The 18,642-nt window shown below is 45.1% G+C and overlaps 1 protein-coding gene across 1 annotated transcript; it reads right to left on the minus strand.

Annotated features, from left to right (window-relative positions):
- Positions 1-767: 767 nt before the first annotated feature.
- LOC139057400 (23 kDa integral membrane protein-like) lies at positions 768-17,274 on the minus strand. The gene is made up of 7 exons (XM_070535484.1): positions 16,729-17,274; positions 6,138-6,338; positions 4,717-4,797; positions 3,048-3,146; positions 2,849-2,962; positions 1,586-1,669; positions 768-1,501 (listed from the first exon to the last, which is right to left on the minus strand). The coding sequence occupies exons 1-7, from the start codon at positions 16,783-16,785 to the stop codon at positions 1,427-1,429; spliced, it is 711 nt and encodes a 236-aa protein (XP_070391585.1). The 5' UTR covers positions 16,786-17,274; the 3' UTR covers positions 768-1,426.
- Positions 17,275-18,642: the final 1,368 nt, after the last annotated feature.

Here is an 18,642-nt window from a genome sequence, read left to right on the forward strand (position 1 = left end):
ACAAAATATAATGTGTGTGTTCTGTTAATGTTTCCAGTTGCTTTCACTGTTGCTGCATTGAAAACACGAATACAGATGAAACAATTTCACTTAATACATTTACTCAAATTAGGCCGGCCTTGATTCTAAGCTGATGCTCCAAATTTGGAAGATCAGGAAACAATAAAAAGCTTTCCCCAAATGCAAGTGAATCAAAATAATAGTAATCAACAGTTGCAAAAAGCAAATGACATTTATTACCAATGTGCGGTGCCAGGGATGCACTTGCGCCAGCTCTGTGTAGGCAGCATTGTACTGGCACAGCTTGTTTTGTGCCAGTGTCTCGCCGGAAGTAAACTTCTCAGAAGCAATGACTGTGCCTACTGTCTGGGCATTCAACGTGTTCAAAATGGCATACTGTTACAGTGAGGTGTAGTACAGTGTGGCTGCGGCAGCAGATAGTATTGCCTACATTACTGCTGCTGCTAAGTGTGCCATTTTTCTAGCTCCAATGGCGTCTAACAAAATTCTCGAATCTAAGCTGACTAGGAGTCTCGCAAATCATTTTAGAAAATATATCAACCTAGATTTTAAAAAATACAGTATTTTAGTGCAGTGTCGCAGCTGCATTTCGTATACCCTGCAGTAAAAGCAGTAATGCAACTGTCTTTGAAGCTACTGCAAGTAGTGGCTTAAAGTAGCCAGTTTTTTGTTGTTACTTGGGCAGCTTTGTTTATACAGACGACACCTTACATCTGCTCGACCAAATCTGACCAGGCAGTCGTGTGGAAGTGGTGGTACAGTAATTTATTATAAAGATAACGTGTGCAAAAAAAGAAAGACAATGCCTACTTGTTGGGCCATCTATGGAGAGGTCATCCAAATACAAAACTTGGAAGTTAAATTTCAGACAGCAGTTTGAGCTAATGTCTCGGTGCTCTGTCACTCTGTCTTGGTGGGACAGCCATGACAAGCCTCTGTGGCAAGTCCATCCACTCTTTGACAGACCAATGAATTTATGAATAGTTTATGAATTCTGAATCGGGAGAAAGCAATGACGAAAAACAAGCTTCTATGCAACATGAAATATCCACTAAACCAACACGCAAAAAAAAGACATTATTAGGGTTAATAGCTGGAATAGTGTTCTGTACTCAAACAACACTCAAAATAACGACCACAACACTTTTAATTACAGGTTAAATAAATGTGTCGGCTGCTTGGGTTGAAATATGTAATCTGCACCAAGCTACAGAGAAATATTCTTGCTGCCAAGCACAGCTTCATAGTGTCCATGGGCGCTTCATTGTTTTTAGCACCTCAAGAACAAAGTAAAGACACAACATCTCAGTACTATCACAAGCAGTTTTTGGATAGTATAGACAAATGATGATGTGCGTAAGTGTGAGAGATGACCCTTGCTGGATTTTCGCCATCACAGTCCTCATTACACAGCCGTAACCTTTGGTCGCGGCTTGCTCGTCATCCTGAGCATGTAGATGGCACTGGCTATGCTTCCCACCTGCAAGAAACAGGTCAAATCAGTTTTGGGTGCTTTACCCACTCCGTTCTAGAGCCGTTGAATACAGAAAAATGCAGTGCCTACCTGAATGAGTAGAATAAAAAGGCAAATGAGGCCCACAGCAAGGCTCTTTCCCATCAAGAACCTTCTTATTTCTCTGCCACATCCCTGTGGGAAGCATGAAAAGAGGTGCAACCTGTGAGCTGAAAGGCTTGAGATCATCCAGTTTTTATCTCTACTGCTTCTTAGTGAGTTTTGCTTAGCTACTTACTGCAGCATGTCTAAGGGAACCAGTGGTGTAATTGTAATGCTCATTTATGCAAAGAATTTATGGAAAGAGCTGCTGCCTAGTCTTGCAGTACCTGCAGCACTGCAGTATAATCAAACAGGAGTTTATTCCTCTGTTTTCATTTTTGGGGGCTTATGGAAGACTAAGTATGCCTGAATCTGCGTTAGCTAGCTAAAACATTAATTTAATGGGCTATTGTGTCCTGGCTGCAAATGGAGCAAATATTACTGAGGAAAGGATTTTCACAGAAAACATACACTGCTGATGAAACCCTGCTAAACCCAATTACCTATGCACTGAGCATGAAAAAATAAATAAATTGCAGCAATGCGCAGATCAAAGCATCCTTGTTTCGATATCCCTAGATATAAGTAAACAGTCCACAAGAACAGTGGTGACTACACACCATTATACTTATAAACCTAAAGAAAGGCTTAAAGGTGTGGAGCTTTTTGCATCATATTCAAATAAGTTATATGCAAATCAACAGAATGTATGAAGCTCTGCTTTTATAAAAATGGCCATCCACCTGACTACAACCTAACGCTACAAAGGTAACAATTTTTGCGTCTTCAAAAAGAAAACTTTGCTGCTAAAGAAACATTTACGTTATGCTGCTCCTAAGAGAAAGTACAGGACTACTTGTCTTCCTGGGGCAGTAGGTCTACCATATAACCAGCAGGTTAACGGTCCGAAGAAATGGAGGTGTATTCCTTTGTAGCAGTTTTCTATGGTCAGGTGGACGGCAATTTTTTAAAAATGTTTCATGCCCTACAGAGGCCTCCGATTTTTTAGGCTGTGCTTTTGCTGAACGTGTCATTCTCAGAGGAATTTAGAGTGTCGGAATGCAAATACAGTGCTCTTGGTTAATGCTGTCACTGAAGACTTATGAGTCAGTGAGCATGCCATTTGTGCCTTTTTTTATGAGCAATGGCCATCACGGTGCAAATAAAAATCCTATGGAATTCAGAACAGTCTCGTGACTCCACCTCCATTACTGTGATGGGTTGTTTCTGCGATGCGTGTTGCAATGTTTTGCAGCTATACACTACACTCACATCTTGGTAGACAGCAGCAGCCTCCTTCTCGTGGTCGTAATAGAAACAGCTTCCCACGTAGTCCATCTCCAATGCCTCATAGTCCTGCGGCCCGGCTCCTCCGCAGCACTGGAGCTTTGTTAGGCAACAGCAAAAAAATTTATGTCCACACTGTGTGCAGAAGTGGTCCCTCATTCGTGAGTGCCATGAATTCAGTTACCTTGAACTGAATGTTGTCCAAGAAGTATTCAATATCCACAAATGCATTCTTGGACTTTGTGATGAGTCTTCGAAAGGCATTTGACAGGTATATGTCCATCTGCATGAACAGCATGATTAGTTTAGTGTGGAGTCTTGGTGCTGATGCTGGCACAGAGGCTTCCATATAGAAGCATTACAATGCAGTGGCCCTTTAAAAATATACGGGTGCTTTTTTTTTACAACATACAGAATTTTGAAAAAATTGCCTCTGGCAGATAGTGTAATTGTATTCCTTAAGCTGGATTACTTGAAGCAGCGAACTTGCAAAAAAAATCTAAATCCTTAATCTACGAATTTAGTAAGTGCGCTAATTACTTTTTAATTAACTACATTACTGCACGTATTGCAATTTACAAATTGTATCCAGCGAGTTTGCCAGGAACAGCTACTTGAAGCAACTTCTAAGGACTGCAAGAGTTTCGATATGTGCACTGTGAAGCTTGTGGTAAAAATGCACTAGTAAAAATGAATATCTCGAAACTGGCGTCAGCCTGAAAATTCGTTTATGAACGCTTGTTCCTACCATAGTGGAATGTCCGATAGCTTGGCATGCTACTCCTGTAGGGCGAGGAAACCATTGAGCACCTATTGTGTATCTATCCTCACTATGACGTCCAATGTCTCTCTCTCTCTGGACATCTTTAAACCGGGTGGACTCGAGACCTTTTTCCAAGTTAAAGATACACGAACCATGGCCACATTCGTTGCTGGCACAAAAGGATATCCGTCTAATGGGTGCAGATTTTGTAATGTATCGGCATGAGTGACGATTTATAGTCTTGTGAATCATTCTGCATACACAGCGTTCACTCCCTGCCTTTTTTTGTTTCACTTTCTCCCTGCACCCTATGTATGGTAGCAAATCAGTTGCTCATGTGGTTGACCTCCCTGCCTTTCCACTCTTTGCTTTCTCTCTCTCTGTTGACTGGCCATCATATTTACTGGTGCATCACAGTGAGAATGAAAGGTGACAGGTGTTTCAACGAGTTGAAGGAATGGGCAGGTGGTTTTATGTGCAAAATTGTAAACTCCCTGTTATGTATGCAGAATAATATTTGGCACAGGTGTTCATGAGAGCATTGTGTAACAGCTAGGCAGGTTTATGTACCATATTCAAAAACTGTTGCAGAGTTCAGGCACAGAGTAGTTTGCGAATAGGCAAGTTTGAACTGGTTTTGGTATTTCACTATGGCGCATATGTTCATTCAGCGTGATGGGCAGAGGCTCCAGTGTAGTGGAATGCTGTCAAGCGAGTAGGTAATACGCATGCCTGCGCAAAGTGCAGACCGTGAGGCAGGATTGCACTGTGGCAGTATTATCAAAGAAACCAGTGAATTTTAATGTTTCAACTGATTACAATATTATAATTCTAAGGAAGGCAGTGGGATTAGTGATTAATGCACCTGGAACCATCTGTGATAGGAAATGAAGGTTGGTCTGAATAGTAAGAGCTTACACATATTGCCTATTCAAACTCATCTCTCTCTCCTTAGTATTTGTGGGGTTAGGAAGGTAGTGTGATAATTAACCCACCTGTCGGATTTGTGGTGTTATATACTAGAATGCTGATCGATGGTGAATTGTGTTCCTTATCCCACAGAACATATTAAATCAAGGTGAACTCTTACCGCTTCCTCTTTGGCATGCTTCCACACAAGGCCCATGACAGCTAGCTCAAGGATGACGAAGAACACCATGAAAACATTGTACTGCAATGAGAGATGGACAACACTTTAAAAAGACAAATGGAAATAACAAAAGAGCCTACAAATCGGCGAATATAATTTGTGGTGTTTCGCACAACTGAAAACAACTTTTTTGGTGACATTCTTTTTTTGCACAGGTTCCCTTTGCATAACCTCTAACTGAACTATATTTAATTAAAGAATTGTGGGAAGTTTGGAGCACTTATGTGCATCATTGATGATGCCATTTCCTGTTGGTGTGTGCCTTCCAATCTGTCTGTCTTCTTTACAATGTGCCAAGTGATAGATTTTTGCATGTGAACTATGTATTACATTTCGATGTACGCTAATGTCCATGTACAAGCCCATGGTCATTGCACCAAGAAATGGTTTGCAAAAGTAATTCATTTCGGTGGGGGAAAAATGCAAAATTCCTTTCGTACTTAAATTTAGGTGCATGTTAAGGAACACCAGTTGGTAAAAATTATTTCAGAGTCCCCCACTACGGCCAGCCTCATAATCATATTGTAGTTTTGGCATGCGAAAACCCCAGAATTTGATTAAGTTGGGAGGCAACAGGCACTTCTATCGATTCTTCGTAGTGTTTCTCACATAGTACAGCATGTGTGCTTCACTTGCTACTAGTCGCCTCCTTGTGTATTTAGGTATGTAAACTTAGGCAAAAAGGCCACCAAAAGGCTTGCTACCCCACAATTATAAAAGGTAGCTGAAGTAGCTGAGAAATGCAATTACAAAAAAGAAAAAGTGCTCTTAGGTTATGCATTTAGCACCTCCAACACCTGCAGCCCATAGCGGTGCTGTCACATTGACAAATTTATACATGTTAGCAGATTTTTGTGAAATGCGCAGAACTATTGAGAGTCTTGTTCGGATGTCCAGTTGATTTGTCTGAAGAAGCTAGTGCTCTCCCCGAGGCACGGTCTCACAGGAAACCGGGTCTCACAACCACCGGGCTAGATATGCACATCACTTAAACATGACACGATAGCCACGCACTGGCACACCTCTGATCTTGGAGGCCAGGCCACCAACGTCACAGTTGCGTGTGAGATGGAAGAGAGTGAGTGCGCTGACGACAGAAGTTTCATGTACTCTGCGTCGTGCTCTACTCTTACTGCCGACATGCCCGCCACTTGGAAACAGGCACTGGCGTGTCATAGAGCAACGCTACTACCTATTATCTAGTAACGTTGTCATAGAGTTACTGTATATATGCTACCAACCTTAGGTAGCATATACAGTAAGTCTAGGGCAGTGCAGGGAATGCGAGAGACAGAAAAAGAAGAAAGAACGTTGCTTGCTGCCGACCGCGCGAAAGTGCAGATTGTGTTTGTGTGGCTGACCGCGATGAGGAGGCGCTTGCTCTCGAAGAAAGCTCCGCAGCAACCCAGGAAGCCGACAAGCAGTAGGCAGGCACCAACGAACAGCGTGGTGATGCTGGCCGCCCAATAGTTGTCGAACACGGTAAAGTACTCTGCGATTCGCCGCACATCCGGGTCCGAGCGCAGCAGGCCGCCCACCACAAGAAGCACGATGCCGAACAGCTGCACAGCAACCACGTGCAGGTGAGGAAGTGTCAGGCTTAGCAGGCACGGCTGACGGTGCTGTTCACATTGAACGCTTGCTGACTGACCACACCTGATCAACATTAAACACTTAGAAACACCTAAGGGGGGGGAGGAGCAGGGGGGAAGCACTTGCCCCCCACTTTAAGAAAAAGAGGGGCAGAGTTGGTCATTTCACTAACCCCCCCCCCCCCCCTCCGCCTACTTTTGAAAACCGGGAATACTACGTCTAGAGTCCCGACCAAGATCACGCGAGTCTACAGAAAGCCACGTGAAGCCTTGCAATGGAGGTCTGGCCTCTCCACCACCTGTGCATGGAGTCTCGGCCACATTGGTTCTGCAGTGCACTCATCACCAGTATGTATATAACACACAGGGTCTACTAGGTTCCAGCTGATAAATTTCCCCACCTCTACAAGTGCACAGTTGTCTTTGAAGACTTGATCTAGGAATTGATTAGGGCTACTAGGGAACCTCAGTAGTGCAATTGAGATTCCCAGTATACTTTCAAGACTGTTTTTGTTTATTTGGCCGCGAAAGATGTTCTCACGGTGAAACTAGAGGCAGCACGAAGCATTCACTTCTCTCTGCCAGCGCTTTTCATCATGCCACCGTTGCAGCAACGATAGCGAGTGTGTGTGGTCATCGAGTGACATGTGTTAATATTAGCCTGTGCATGCGTGACACCGTGCTTGTCATAGGTGTATCCACCAGTGTGTGTGTTTGGGGAGGGGGGAGACTTGGAGGCATGCTCCCCTCCCCCCCCTACACACACAAACACTTGTGAAAGTGAGCACTGTCGGCTGCAACAACAAAACAAAAGCTGATGCCAAGTTTTTTCTCTCGGAAGTACGTCCACGTAGGTATGATTTCCGTATTGCGTATCCGTTGCTTGGGCAGCTAGGATTGTCTTTCGGGCATCGTCGCCACATGCTGTAGGAGATAGTGCTTGGCTGGGTGCCCTAAGCAGTTAAGGGTTACCGTGCTTTGCAGTGCGAGACGCTTGCAAGACGTGCCTTGCAAGCCTGCATTGCTGAGAAAGCTCTTGCTGGGCATTCCAAAACAAGTTCAATCTACCACCACCATCACATGCTTGTTGGGGCCGTGTAACCTAGCCATCTTTCAAAACGAAATTAGATTTGCTTCTTATAATTTATTGGTATTTAGTCAGTGTTGCAATATTAAAGATATTGTCGCCAGACTTAGTAACTCTTTTGTCTGTTTACGCCGAGGTTTTCTATTTAGCAATCAGTGATTTTTTTAGTGACTTGAATGAACAGTTGGCAGTATTTTAACGACTTATAACTTGGAGAGGTTTCTTGAAAAATTGCCTTCTAGAATGCACGTTAATATTCAAAAGCTACATGTAAGTGGCCGAAATTCGCTTTACTACGCATAGGCTCCGTGACCATGATGAACCAACGGTTGCTTTCACATTAGTAGCCATCACACTGTTATTGTGTTTCACAGCACAGTGGTCACTCAAAACCTTTACATTGTGCTCACAAAATTGAGGTTTCTTTATTATTTACAAAACCTATTTGAATGCTTTTAAATGCTGCGTGTTCAGCGGTGTCACCAAATCCATTCAATTAGTAGACCTATGCAAGCACATCTATAGCTAATTTAGCAAAACCAAATGGAATAAATTTTGTGTTCAGATTACGAACACAGCAGGCGAACTAGACATATTGACTGCGTTTAAAGAAAAGCGTCGGTATCGGAACAGCTGAGCTCGTTCACGTGTGACTGAACAAATCGTTTCCATTTCGCACGGCTTTTTGACCAATCAGTATTTCACGGCGGCTTTCAAGGAGATCTAGGGTGAAAATGTGGTATTTTACTTGCACAAAATTCGAGTAATTGTCATTGCCGTTTTAACAACATGCGGCCCAACACGTTCCACAGAATCTGCTTCTGCTACCACAAACGTCAAGAACGAAAAATGTAGGGTTAATATGTAGACTAAGTGTATTTTCATGCTAGGAAAACTACATTGCTTGTCTTTTAAATTATGCTGTATTTGTAAGCTTCCAATGTGCAATGTGTAATGAAATATTTAAGCTGACATAATCCATTATGTAAATATTAGAGGTGGATGATTGAATATAGTCTTTTTTTGGGTACGAATAGTCGCTATCAAATATCATCTCTAATAGATAAACGCAGACGCACATATTTACAGCAGGAATACTTATTTTGCTATAATTAGGAACACACTTTTACTGAATAGACGGGCGACTATCATGGAGATTTAGGATCGTTTCAGGTAGAATATCACTACAGCTGTCATGAAAATAAACTGCATGAATAGCCGCTTGACGCCTTTGGAGCCTGGTGGCAAACGAGCTTTCCAAGAATGACAGGCTGCTGTATGACTAACATTCCAAGAACACAACATAAATATTTGTTGAGAAAATATCAGAAGTTATGAAAAAAAAAAGCTAATTAGGTATTTGTGTGCTCTAGACACAATAAAGTGCCTGTTGCAAGGAAAGCATCACTGGTTGTAAAGATATTATTTGGCACCTTCGTTGTAATCAGTGTATAACCAACTTGCCCACCAGCATGTGCTCAGTGTAAAGTGAAATATAAAACTGCTACATGATTAGACTACAAGAAAGACTAATTGGCAGGCCAGAAGCAAAACTAGCCGGTTGTGATGTATTGGACGAAAAGGAGAGGAACCAATGTTTTGTAAGGGCAGTGGTTTTGTAAGAACGCTCGCACGTATTTGTTAGCCAGCAGTAACCGTATAAAACCAACAGATAATGAAGAAAAGAAAAAGAAGCCATAGGGGAAATTATTTGCAGTCTTTAATTGAGATGTAAAAATGAGAAGCTCAAGGAAAATGGAGGGAAAAAAACTTGCCGACGTTGAGAGCTGAACCCACAACCTCGGCATACCTGCAGTTGCATTACTAATTGTGCTGCAGCGACGGCAGTTCCCACGTCCATGAATTCTTTGGTATTTATGTATTTTTGCAAGATGTAACTCACGGAGTGTGAACGAGCGTCGCACTTCCACCACAGAACCGTAAACAAAGCTTGCATTACTGATTTTCTTCTTGCATTGCTCCAAAACTTCTCACTGTTTTACTTCTGATAATTATACTTTGCGATACTTTGTTTAGCAGGTGGAGAACAGTAACCCTGTTTTAGCAGTCGGTTGTTGCGAAATATTTGGTTAGTTTTGATATTCGAAAATATTGAATAGTTAATTTTCCAATATGAATAAAATATTACGCACAGACTATTCATATTCGAAACTTCGAATATTTGCCCACCTTATAGTAAATACACCAGTAAAGCTAAAGCCCCATATATACCCTGCTCATAAATTCACAGTTTTTCTTCAGCTACAGACATTAGACCAACAATGACACTTAGAAGGCGGAGCTTTGTGGGCACGCCCCACTACGCCGCAGCTTTCACAATGCAAGACGTTGAAGAAGGAACAGGAGGACTACGGAGGCCACGTTTGATTGCGAATAACTCCGCTTCTGCTGAACGCATTGAAGTACTTTTTGAGGCAAAGTGTTTCTGAAACAGCCTATTTTCACTTCAAATGCATTTTTCTGCTGCGAAAAAAGTGATTCAGGGCCCCTCTAACTCTTTCCTTACCATGGGGTGTTCTTGTAGGTTAGGCCATTTTTTCTTTCTGAAGAAACTACTGCGCTCAAAATTTTATGTAATACATAAACAAAAAGCAGAATGAATGCACTTTTCATGCATAAAAGTTTTATTAACGAAATATATGTCACAGAAAAGGTATAAATTGTAATCATGATTGTGGGATAAAATTGAACAAAGCTTGCAAAGACTCGCTTGTATAAACTATGAAAAACATGCAACAAAAATTATGAGATAAACAAAATGTGTCGCCGTCTAATAGGCACTATCCCCCCAAAAAATCAAATTTTCATTGAGCAGGTATTCTGCTACAAAAATTTTAGCTGCAAGCACTACTATGGGTGTGCTGAACTGCGACCGCCGATGTTCTAGGCTGGTTTGTGCCGTCGTCACTCTCAGAGTCAAAGTCTGAGGTAAAGGCAGCATACTGAGACTCGTGGCTGCTCGATCCATCATTACAATCAGCCCCAGATGCAGCGGCATCGTGACATCTGCGACCTTTCGAAGTGCACGCACCGTTCCCGGAGGCGTATTTACAATTTTTGCTTTGTGCTTTGACGTTTGCAAAATTTCGGAGTTTGTTCAGAAATTACCGCCTGGTGTGAAAAAATCGAACTTCTTAGAAAACAAAAATATAGGTCTCCTCCTTCAAGTCCAATGGCACAGTGTGTCCGTGAGCAGCGCGTAAGGTCTCGAAAGCTGCGTTTCAAACCATCGATAGCAAGCGGCCATTCTTGCTTTTCTACTTTGACAGTCGCGAAACTTCAGAGTGCGTTCTAAGATTAGCGCCAGGCGTGAAAAAATCAAACAGCTTAGAAAACAGAAATGTAGTTCTCTTCCTTCCCATCCAATGGCGCAATGTGTCCATGAGCGGTGCGGAAGGTCTCTAAAGCGGCGTTTCAAAGCATCGTTAGCGGGCTAACTATGCCCAATAGGCGCGGTACGGAAAGAGTTAAAGCCATATGCTCAAAACCCTCTATTTGCAGCTCGAGGGCTTGCTTAAAGTCCTTCATCCCATACACCAGTACAGAATACGGAACCACCTCCGTGCCTCCATTGCCGCTATTACCGACAGTACCAACTTTTTTTAGAAAATGTGGCACAACCATATCATGTCTTCCCGCTTCTCACTGTAATTCCCGGTGGGCCTTGAGGGTATTGACAATAGATAAATAAATTGTGATGGAAGGCTGTAGTGCACTTCCTCTGGCAAGTGCACCCCTGCCTCCTTGTTGCACTTCCTCTGCACTTGTTAAGGAGTGCGATACTTTCGTCCTCTGTTTGACTGCATCACGCGTATCCCGTGCTGCACTCTTCGATTTGGCTTCGTGCAGGGGCCATAGATAGTTCAGCATGAGTTCACGAGTATCTTGCAATTTGCATTTGTTCTTGCTCCACAGACTTCACAAGTGGTGTATGAAAAATCCGAAGACACTCAAGCACTTGTGAGTCGTGAGTGCGAAAAGAATAGAGAGTTTTAGTTTAGGGGACGCAAGCGGCTTGCATACGCAAGAACTAGGGGCGATGGTACTGCGCATGCGCAGGCTGCTACGTCTGGATCTGCGCAAACGCAGTACCGGCGCCCCTAGTTCCTGCGTGCGCAAGCCGCTTGCGTCCCCTAAACTAAATCTCTAATGTCCAATTGAACGCTGCTAAGCGGTCCTTCGAGCTTTGCGCTGCAAGTGATGTGCCATAGCGCCACGTGTTGTCCGAGCCAGCAAACAGCAGTAGCCTGCGGTTCGAACGCTGCATGCCACCGACGTCCTGCGCAACGAGAGACCGCGCAAGCAGCAGCGGCCACCCAGGCTGGCAGGCGCGCGCAGCAGCTAAGCCCGGTGGGGGTGAGAGAGGGAGATACGAACCGCGCGCCGGCATCCGAGAGCTGGAACGAGGGAGACGTGGCTTCGCGGTGATGCCCTCTTCACTCGCGCAACACCTGATTGCGGCAGCATGTGTAAAGCCCCTTAAACTGCGTAAAGTAAGCGACGCTCTCCTCCTCCGCCTTTACTACTCGTCGTTTCTCCTCTCTTTCACGCTCCCTCCTCGACCGTGGCGCCGCCTACACTGCTCGAGCGTAGCAACGGCGTCAACATGTGCTCCGTAGGCACTCCTCGAGCGAAAATGGCGCTGATGCACGGCGCGAGGGCCCACGTGATGCTATTAGGCCAATAGCGACGCGGCGTCGGCCTCCGCCAGAGCGCGCGAGGAGGAGGCGGCATTCTTCAAAGCTTGCCGCTACTTTGCGAAGTTTAAAGAGCTTTAAGCATGAGTTCCCTTTCGCCCGCTCTGCTCCGTAGAAGCGCGCTCGTGACGGGGCGTCGCAGCTAGTTACAATGGGAGCTTAGCTATGTGCCATTTCGCTGCTACTGGTGATAGACGCCGGCTTTGTCGCTAAATTTTTGGCGCTTTCACATCAAGGAATAGGTGGGGAAAAGGGGAAGAGGGATAATTTTTGGTCAAAAACGCGTTTCGAATTTCTTGCGGCAAGTTCCCCAACTATTCGAGAAGGTGCCAGCGAAATTCCAACCATTGTATATCTGCGTGGTAATAGACCGAAAATCTGTATTTTTAGGCTGTAATTTAGGCAAAAGAAGAAAAAAAAACGCGTTTCGAGTTTCTTGTAGTTTAGGGTTCCCCAATTATTCAAAAAAGGTACCAGCAAAATTTCAGTCACGTGATAATTTATATTTTCAGATGAGCTGATGGTACCTCGGATAATGTAAATGTGTCCATATGACCATCCTTTTGGAAGTTCATTCGTGGCGCGAGGGAAAGGCTTAGCATGCATGAAATAATTGTATACTATTACTTCAAGAGGGCCCTTTCCTCTTTCTTTTCTTAAAGCTTAGCAGTGACGGGAGAGGTGCGACAACACGTGTGCGAAGGCTGATGAATTAAGTCAAAAGCAACAAATATTTGGCAGTAACTACAACGCAAGCAAAACTCGAGGCACTTGACCACAATTTACCGCCATGTGAAGCTTCACGCGGTCACCTGGTTTCCTGCGACATGCATGCGGCTTCGCGCACTCAAACCATATTTTACTGCCGTTTTCGGTGCACGTTGTGCTCTACGGTTTCTGCGCCATTTTTAGTGCGCACATTTGGATCTGTAAAATGGCCTTCAAGATCGGCACACGCCACAGCTTTGGAAATCGGCATTTTTTCACGGAGCCGAGTGAAAAAGTGGCCCGCGCCCCTGGCTTTCCAGGTCAACGCGAGAGATCGACGCAGCATCTTCACCCCCGACGCTGGACGTCTCTGTTCGGTAAGCTCTGCTGTTTCAAACGACCACAGCCGGTGGCGTATAGCCAGGGGATGGCACATGAAACACGTACCACCTCTCCCACACCAGAAATTTCTGTGTTAGTAGGTGTCTTCCCAGCGCCCTCCTCCCTCCCCCCTTCCTCCCCCACCCTGGTCAAGTGGATGACCCCTCCCAACACTTCTGGATACGCCACTAGCCACGGCCCTGTCAGTCATAAAATTAGGTGCTGGCTCAAAAGAGATTAATAAAACTTTTCTGAAGTTGGTACTCTTTGTGGCACGCACACGGCACGCCAGTTGGAAGAAAAGCTTCAAAAAATGCGCGTCCAGGGCGACAGAGAATGCAGCGGTGTGTGCAAAAGTGGCCAGTGGGAGATCAAAACCATTCGCGCAGCAAAACGCGGAATACGAGCAGGCCGCACATAAACATGTTCCAGGGCGGTCTTGGGGGTCACGCGCGAAGTATTTAAATGAAACACTGCTCTGAATCTTTGAAGGCATTTTCCTCATTTTGCATATCACTGCCATAGCACTTATATGGACACTCCTGGCGAATTTCTGCCGTCGCCGTGATGTTCCGTATAAAGTCCAAGGGCGATAGCATCGTCATCGCGCGCCGTATGCTGTATGTGCGAGGGTGAGCCGACGATGGCGGCTGAATAGGTGTTCTGCGGCTGAATCTCGTGTGCGCGCTGAGCCGTGCTTCCGCAAGGGTTGCAGAAGATAGTGCCAACCTTTCCTCCTTTCCCCACAAGAACCACTTCTCTCTCGTGCGCGCTGGCGCGGCCGCGCGGCCTCTGTCTTAAAAGCGATCTGCGCTGGGCGACAGATTGCTGATAGCTTCGTGTGCGCTGTGTTTTCGCAGCTTAGTTTGCGTTGAAGCCAGAGACAACACGGAGACAACAGACACAGAGACACCACTTCTTTCGTTGCTGCTACTGTCGCGCTTCCTCACTCCAGCCTTTTGACAGCGAGCTTCCGCGCTCGTCGAGCGAGATGTGTTCATGTTTGCTTGTGCGCGCGTGACGCCATGCTTTTTAATTTAGTTGGTAAGCGAATGTTTACAAGTTTATACGACCGATAAGATTGTTAGTCTTACTTCGTATAGCTGTCTACTAATTTGCTATCGTCATTGATGCTACGCCTTGCGGGCCAATCTGCGACTTTTTTTAACAGCGTCCGAGTTTGCAAAAACTATCGTTTCTACTTAATTTGCACACACTTACCTCTGGAGAGTTTACTCGGGTTCATTACCATGCAGATTGCTGCGGTGGACTCATATTTTTAAGTGTTGTTTATTAGTGCAGCGTCACCGTGAAAGAGCATGACATCTTCCCCCTGCAGGTACTTTTGCCCCGTTGAACCAGTGCCCGTCCGTATACACCTCCACTAATACGTTTACCTCATGCAGTCCTGTGCATCATATAGTAGTATACTGCACGTTCGCGCGAGACAGTGTTCAGGTATTTCCGTTTGTTCTCGTGGCAATATGTGCACATGTCCACTTGCAGTTGCCTGTGTTTCTGGTATAGTGTGTTGACACAAACATGTTTTTGCATTCTGTCCGCATTCCAGACTTAGGAGTGGTGAACCGCGCATAAGGCAGTCGCAATTGCTGTGGTATATAGTCCGTATATGGCAGCTCTCAACGCTCTATCAGTCTAGTTACTTAGATAACGGCAGCAGAGCCGCGACAAACACGGTGCGAAACTATATGCCTCGGCCGTTTTACTATAGACAGTGCGCAGCCCGATCCGTACACGCGATGGTCGCGTGTTCTCAGAAATGCCGGAATCAATCTCTGGAATGCACGCTATGCACAGGAACACTTGCATTAAAGCGACAGAACACGATGGGATTTTACTGGTTTAGGTGTAACTCATCGCCATGTCTCCATTAATGCACTGGTGCTGATGTATTGCAGTCAACGAATGGCACATCGCGGTGGCTTATACGTATACTGGAATTGGTTCTCTTAACCTCTCTATATATATACATCTCTCTCTCGTTCGTTCGTTCAAATGCAATATACCCGTAGTTTTCTTATTCAGACAAAGGGAAATAAAATAAAACGACTGGTGTCACATTTCCCTCGATTTAATTATGGAATTGAGAGCGAATTCAGAAAGAAAGGCAGGGAGCTTGGCTCCTCTCACTTATAAGTTTTTTTTTTCGTTTTTTTTTCGTGTAACCGAGTGTGTGCCTGAACCGTTGCGTCGGCACATGCCTTGCATAAATAAGCAACAGGGCTAGTATCTCTTACCGTAGCGGGATTATTGGCCCTACTGCGGCTTGGATAATTTGGTAAGGCATATGCCGCGGTCCTGTCAGATTACCACGCTACATTGCGTCCTTGGCATATAATCACGCCATGGCAATAGAGGTTACCCCTGTTTCGTATTCATGCGAAGCATGTGTCGACACAACGCAGTCGAGTAAACGAAAAACAAAAAGATCTTACAGTAACTGAGAGGAGTCAAGATCATTGCCATCCAGCATTTGTTCTGTACTTATCGGCTCACCCTGCAGTCTGCATCAGCAAACTATATACGGATATATTTTGCCGTAATTGAGAAAGATTGGTTGTGCGGTGATCGGTAGCCACATTCATGCGCTGCTCGAAGCGCACGAGGTTCGAATTTCATAACATGCATATCATTAGCTGTACATACTTCTATGACAATGCAGCGTCACAGCCCTGCCTGAAAAGTCTCATATGCATGGCACACCCGGTTTTAAAAACATTCTCATCGTTATTATCTTTTTGCATATAAACAAACTTTTTATCGTGCTTGACTGCGTTTGTTTACGCGTAGCTCACGTGCTTGCATGGTTATGCTTTTCAGTGGCACGTTTGTGACGTTCGCAATCTTAAGCTTAGCCTGAACTTTCACTTTCCGCGGACACACATCATGCAGATCAACATGCGGGCAGAAGCTCTATGTTTGTTTTTGTTTTTTTTTGTTTTTTTTTTCACAGTGGCAGCGGTTACGAATCGCTCGTGACGAGGATGGCAAGCAAAATTGACTCATACGAGCGACCGCAATTCATATTGTGTCACTCGTGTTGATAGCCACAGCTTTTGTTAGTTTACATGCACATGAAAAACAGATATGTGAAATCTTTTTGCAAGCATATATGAACGGTTGTCTCTTGACGTATATAGTATTTGCCTTCAACTGTGGTCAAAAATAAGGGTATGGAAATTATTTTTATAAGTACATTTAAACAGTTATCTGCTTATGTGTACAGTATTTGCCTTCTGTACTGTTAAGGCGACAGTAGTTCGGCCTAAGGTCCATGCCCGAACCACCCAGGCAGCTTTTGCCAGCTTCGTATGCATTTCCTTATACGTAGCACAGCATGTTCGAACTCTGTATAACGAGCGGTTCGAACACTCATGGGAAATTGATATCGGCGCAAAAACGAAGACTCCCTTTTCTTGTTCGACAGTGCAGTCTGCATACTCACCCAAATGAAGACGCTGCTGACGAGGAGACAGTAACGAGCCGCAAGTAGGCGCGCCATGTTGCACGTGGACGCGTACCGGCGGTTCCTCAACGCTCCCGTGATGTCATCACGACGGCCACAAACGTCTTAGGCATCACCTTCGGTACAAACAACATCTCGACGTGCATAAAAAAGTATGGCGGGTTCCGACCGCGCCTGCAGTCTCTTAACTGTCGCTCCTGGCGTAGAGCGTTGCCTACTCGTATACCTGACGGCCGAGCCTTATCGCCCGGAGCGAGAGTTTCCTTTTTCTCTTTTTTTATTTACCGTGTTTCTTTCTTATCACGCCGATTTTTTTCGCCCTCTCCAGCCTACCCTCAATCCACTATCTATCTCTGTACCTGGCCGCGTATTACACGCAGGTGAAAGAGCAGTCGTGATGGAGGAGGGGGTTCCGTGTTCGTCAGCAGTCGCGACGCTCTCATCAGTCGGATAGGAGGAGCTCTTTGAGCCGGACATGCCTTCGAGTTGCGCGCGTGAAAGGTGTTCCAGCGGCAAGGGAGTGCTGTGCCGTGCAGACAGTCGCCAACGCAACCGACTGACGCCGCCACGAGCGCGTGCTGCTAAGCCGATCCATAAATCTTTTTTTTTTTTGTTTCTCCGCCTTCCTCGTCAGTCTCGCCTTCCCGAAGCTTCCGCCGGTCGCCGTGCCAAGTAAATGTAGAGGCGTGTTTGTCCCCGATCGAGGGTCGCCCGTCAAAGGTTTCGAGAGACAAGGTTCGACGTCAGTATACGTGCGTCGGGTCTCGCGTTACGGGAGCTTGCTTACATATAAGCAGTTTTGAGGGAGGGCTTACAGTGTGGCCTCTTATAGAGTGCATGGGCACTTGCATATTTTCGATTTAACGAAGACTTTTTTTTCTTTTCTCTTTAAGTGGTCGGACATACATTCAAAGAGCCTAATGCGTTGAAAACCTGGAAGCAACGGAGTGCACTCAACGTTCCGCCAGGTTTAACGAACGTTTTGGGAGAAATGTTTGTATGCCGGGTTTCCAGTTGAGGTCACGGATGCCATTGACCTGTTAGCTTACTTTTCCTCTCCCACAAAGAAATTCAAGACGTGCTCAGCGGGCTCGCCACAAATTAAGTGCGTACGCAGGCTATTTCCTGAGTCTCGAATAAATTCAGTCCTATACTCGTACGAGTCCTTAAAAGTGTTTTCGATTGAGCGAAGTTCTCGATTTAACGAAATACTTGTGTCCCATAGACTTCGTTACCAACGCACTGTATCTAACGGCGTTTAAGAGTACCATGTGAAGCAAAGGGGCCGTATTCACACTTTCGGTTCGCATTCATTCGATTTGCAAGAGGGCAGGATGCCGTCAGGCGATAATGCCTGCGCGTTTCACAAAGGACATGCTGGAAGCACTGCTGCATCTTGAGTCATTTATCCTCTATAGTACAATGGCTATCACTATAGTCCACCTGGTTGCTTCCGTCGTCCAAATGTTCCGCTCATCTTGCAGTAGAACCGTACCGGTCTTATATGTCTCGTATATGCGCACTTACCTTTTCTTTATTGACATCTCCGCACCAATCCTAACCCTCTCCGAGGCAGTTCTGCCAAATGGACCAAAATATTGCAGGCTATACAGTCATGTCTGACTCATATATGGCAATCTCACTGTACCGTCCTTTACAAATTGTCATGCTATATACGTCGGCGACAAATTCGCCGTATATGTTACCTTTCCAGTGAAAGACATTTGCTCCTGCACCTTGGAAGTCTTCACTGTGCAATTGTGCCTAGGCAGTCGAAGCGCCGGCGTACATAAACTCCCAGAAGAAAGATGCCCATGGAGGCGCTTCTGGAAGACTTCTGCACTCGTTGTCCCCTTCCGAGGGTAAACAGTGTCGACTTTGCTGCACATTACT

This window comes from Dermacentor albipictus, chromosome 3, assembly GCF_038994185.2.
Source record: "Dermacentor albipictus isolate Rhodes 1998 colony chromosome 3, USDA_Dalb.pri_finalv2, whole genome shotgun sequence".
Lineage (NCBI taxonomy): Eukaryota > Metazoa > Arthropoda > Arachnida > Ixodida > Ixodidae > Dermacentor > Dermacentor albipictus.

Excerpts from the sequence above, each read along its gene's own strand:
- LOC139057400 (XM_070535484.1), bottom strand. The coding sequence starts at position 16,785 with ATGGCGCGCCTACTTGCGGCTCGTTACTGTCTCCTCGTCAGCAGCGTC. Across the intron at positions 4,798-6,137 it reads GCAAGCGCCTCCTCATCGCG|TACAATGTTTTCATGGTGTT; the intron begins GTCAGCCACACA and ends CTCTCATTGCAG. Across the intron at positions 1,502-1,585 it reads TTTTTATTCTACTCATTCAG|GTGGGAAGCATAGCCAGTGC; the intron begins GTAGGCACTGCA and ends TGTTTCTTGCAG.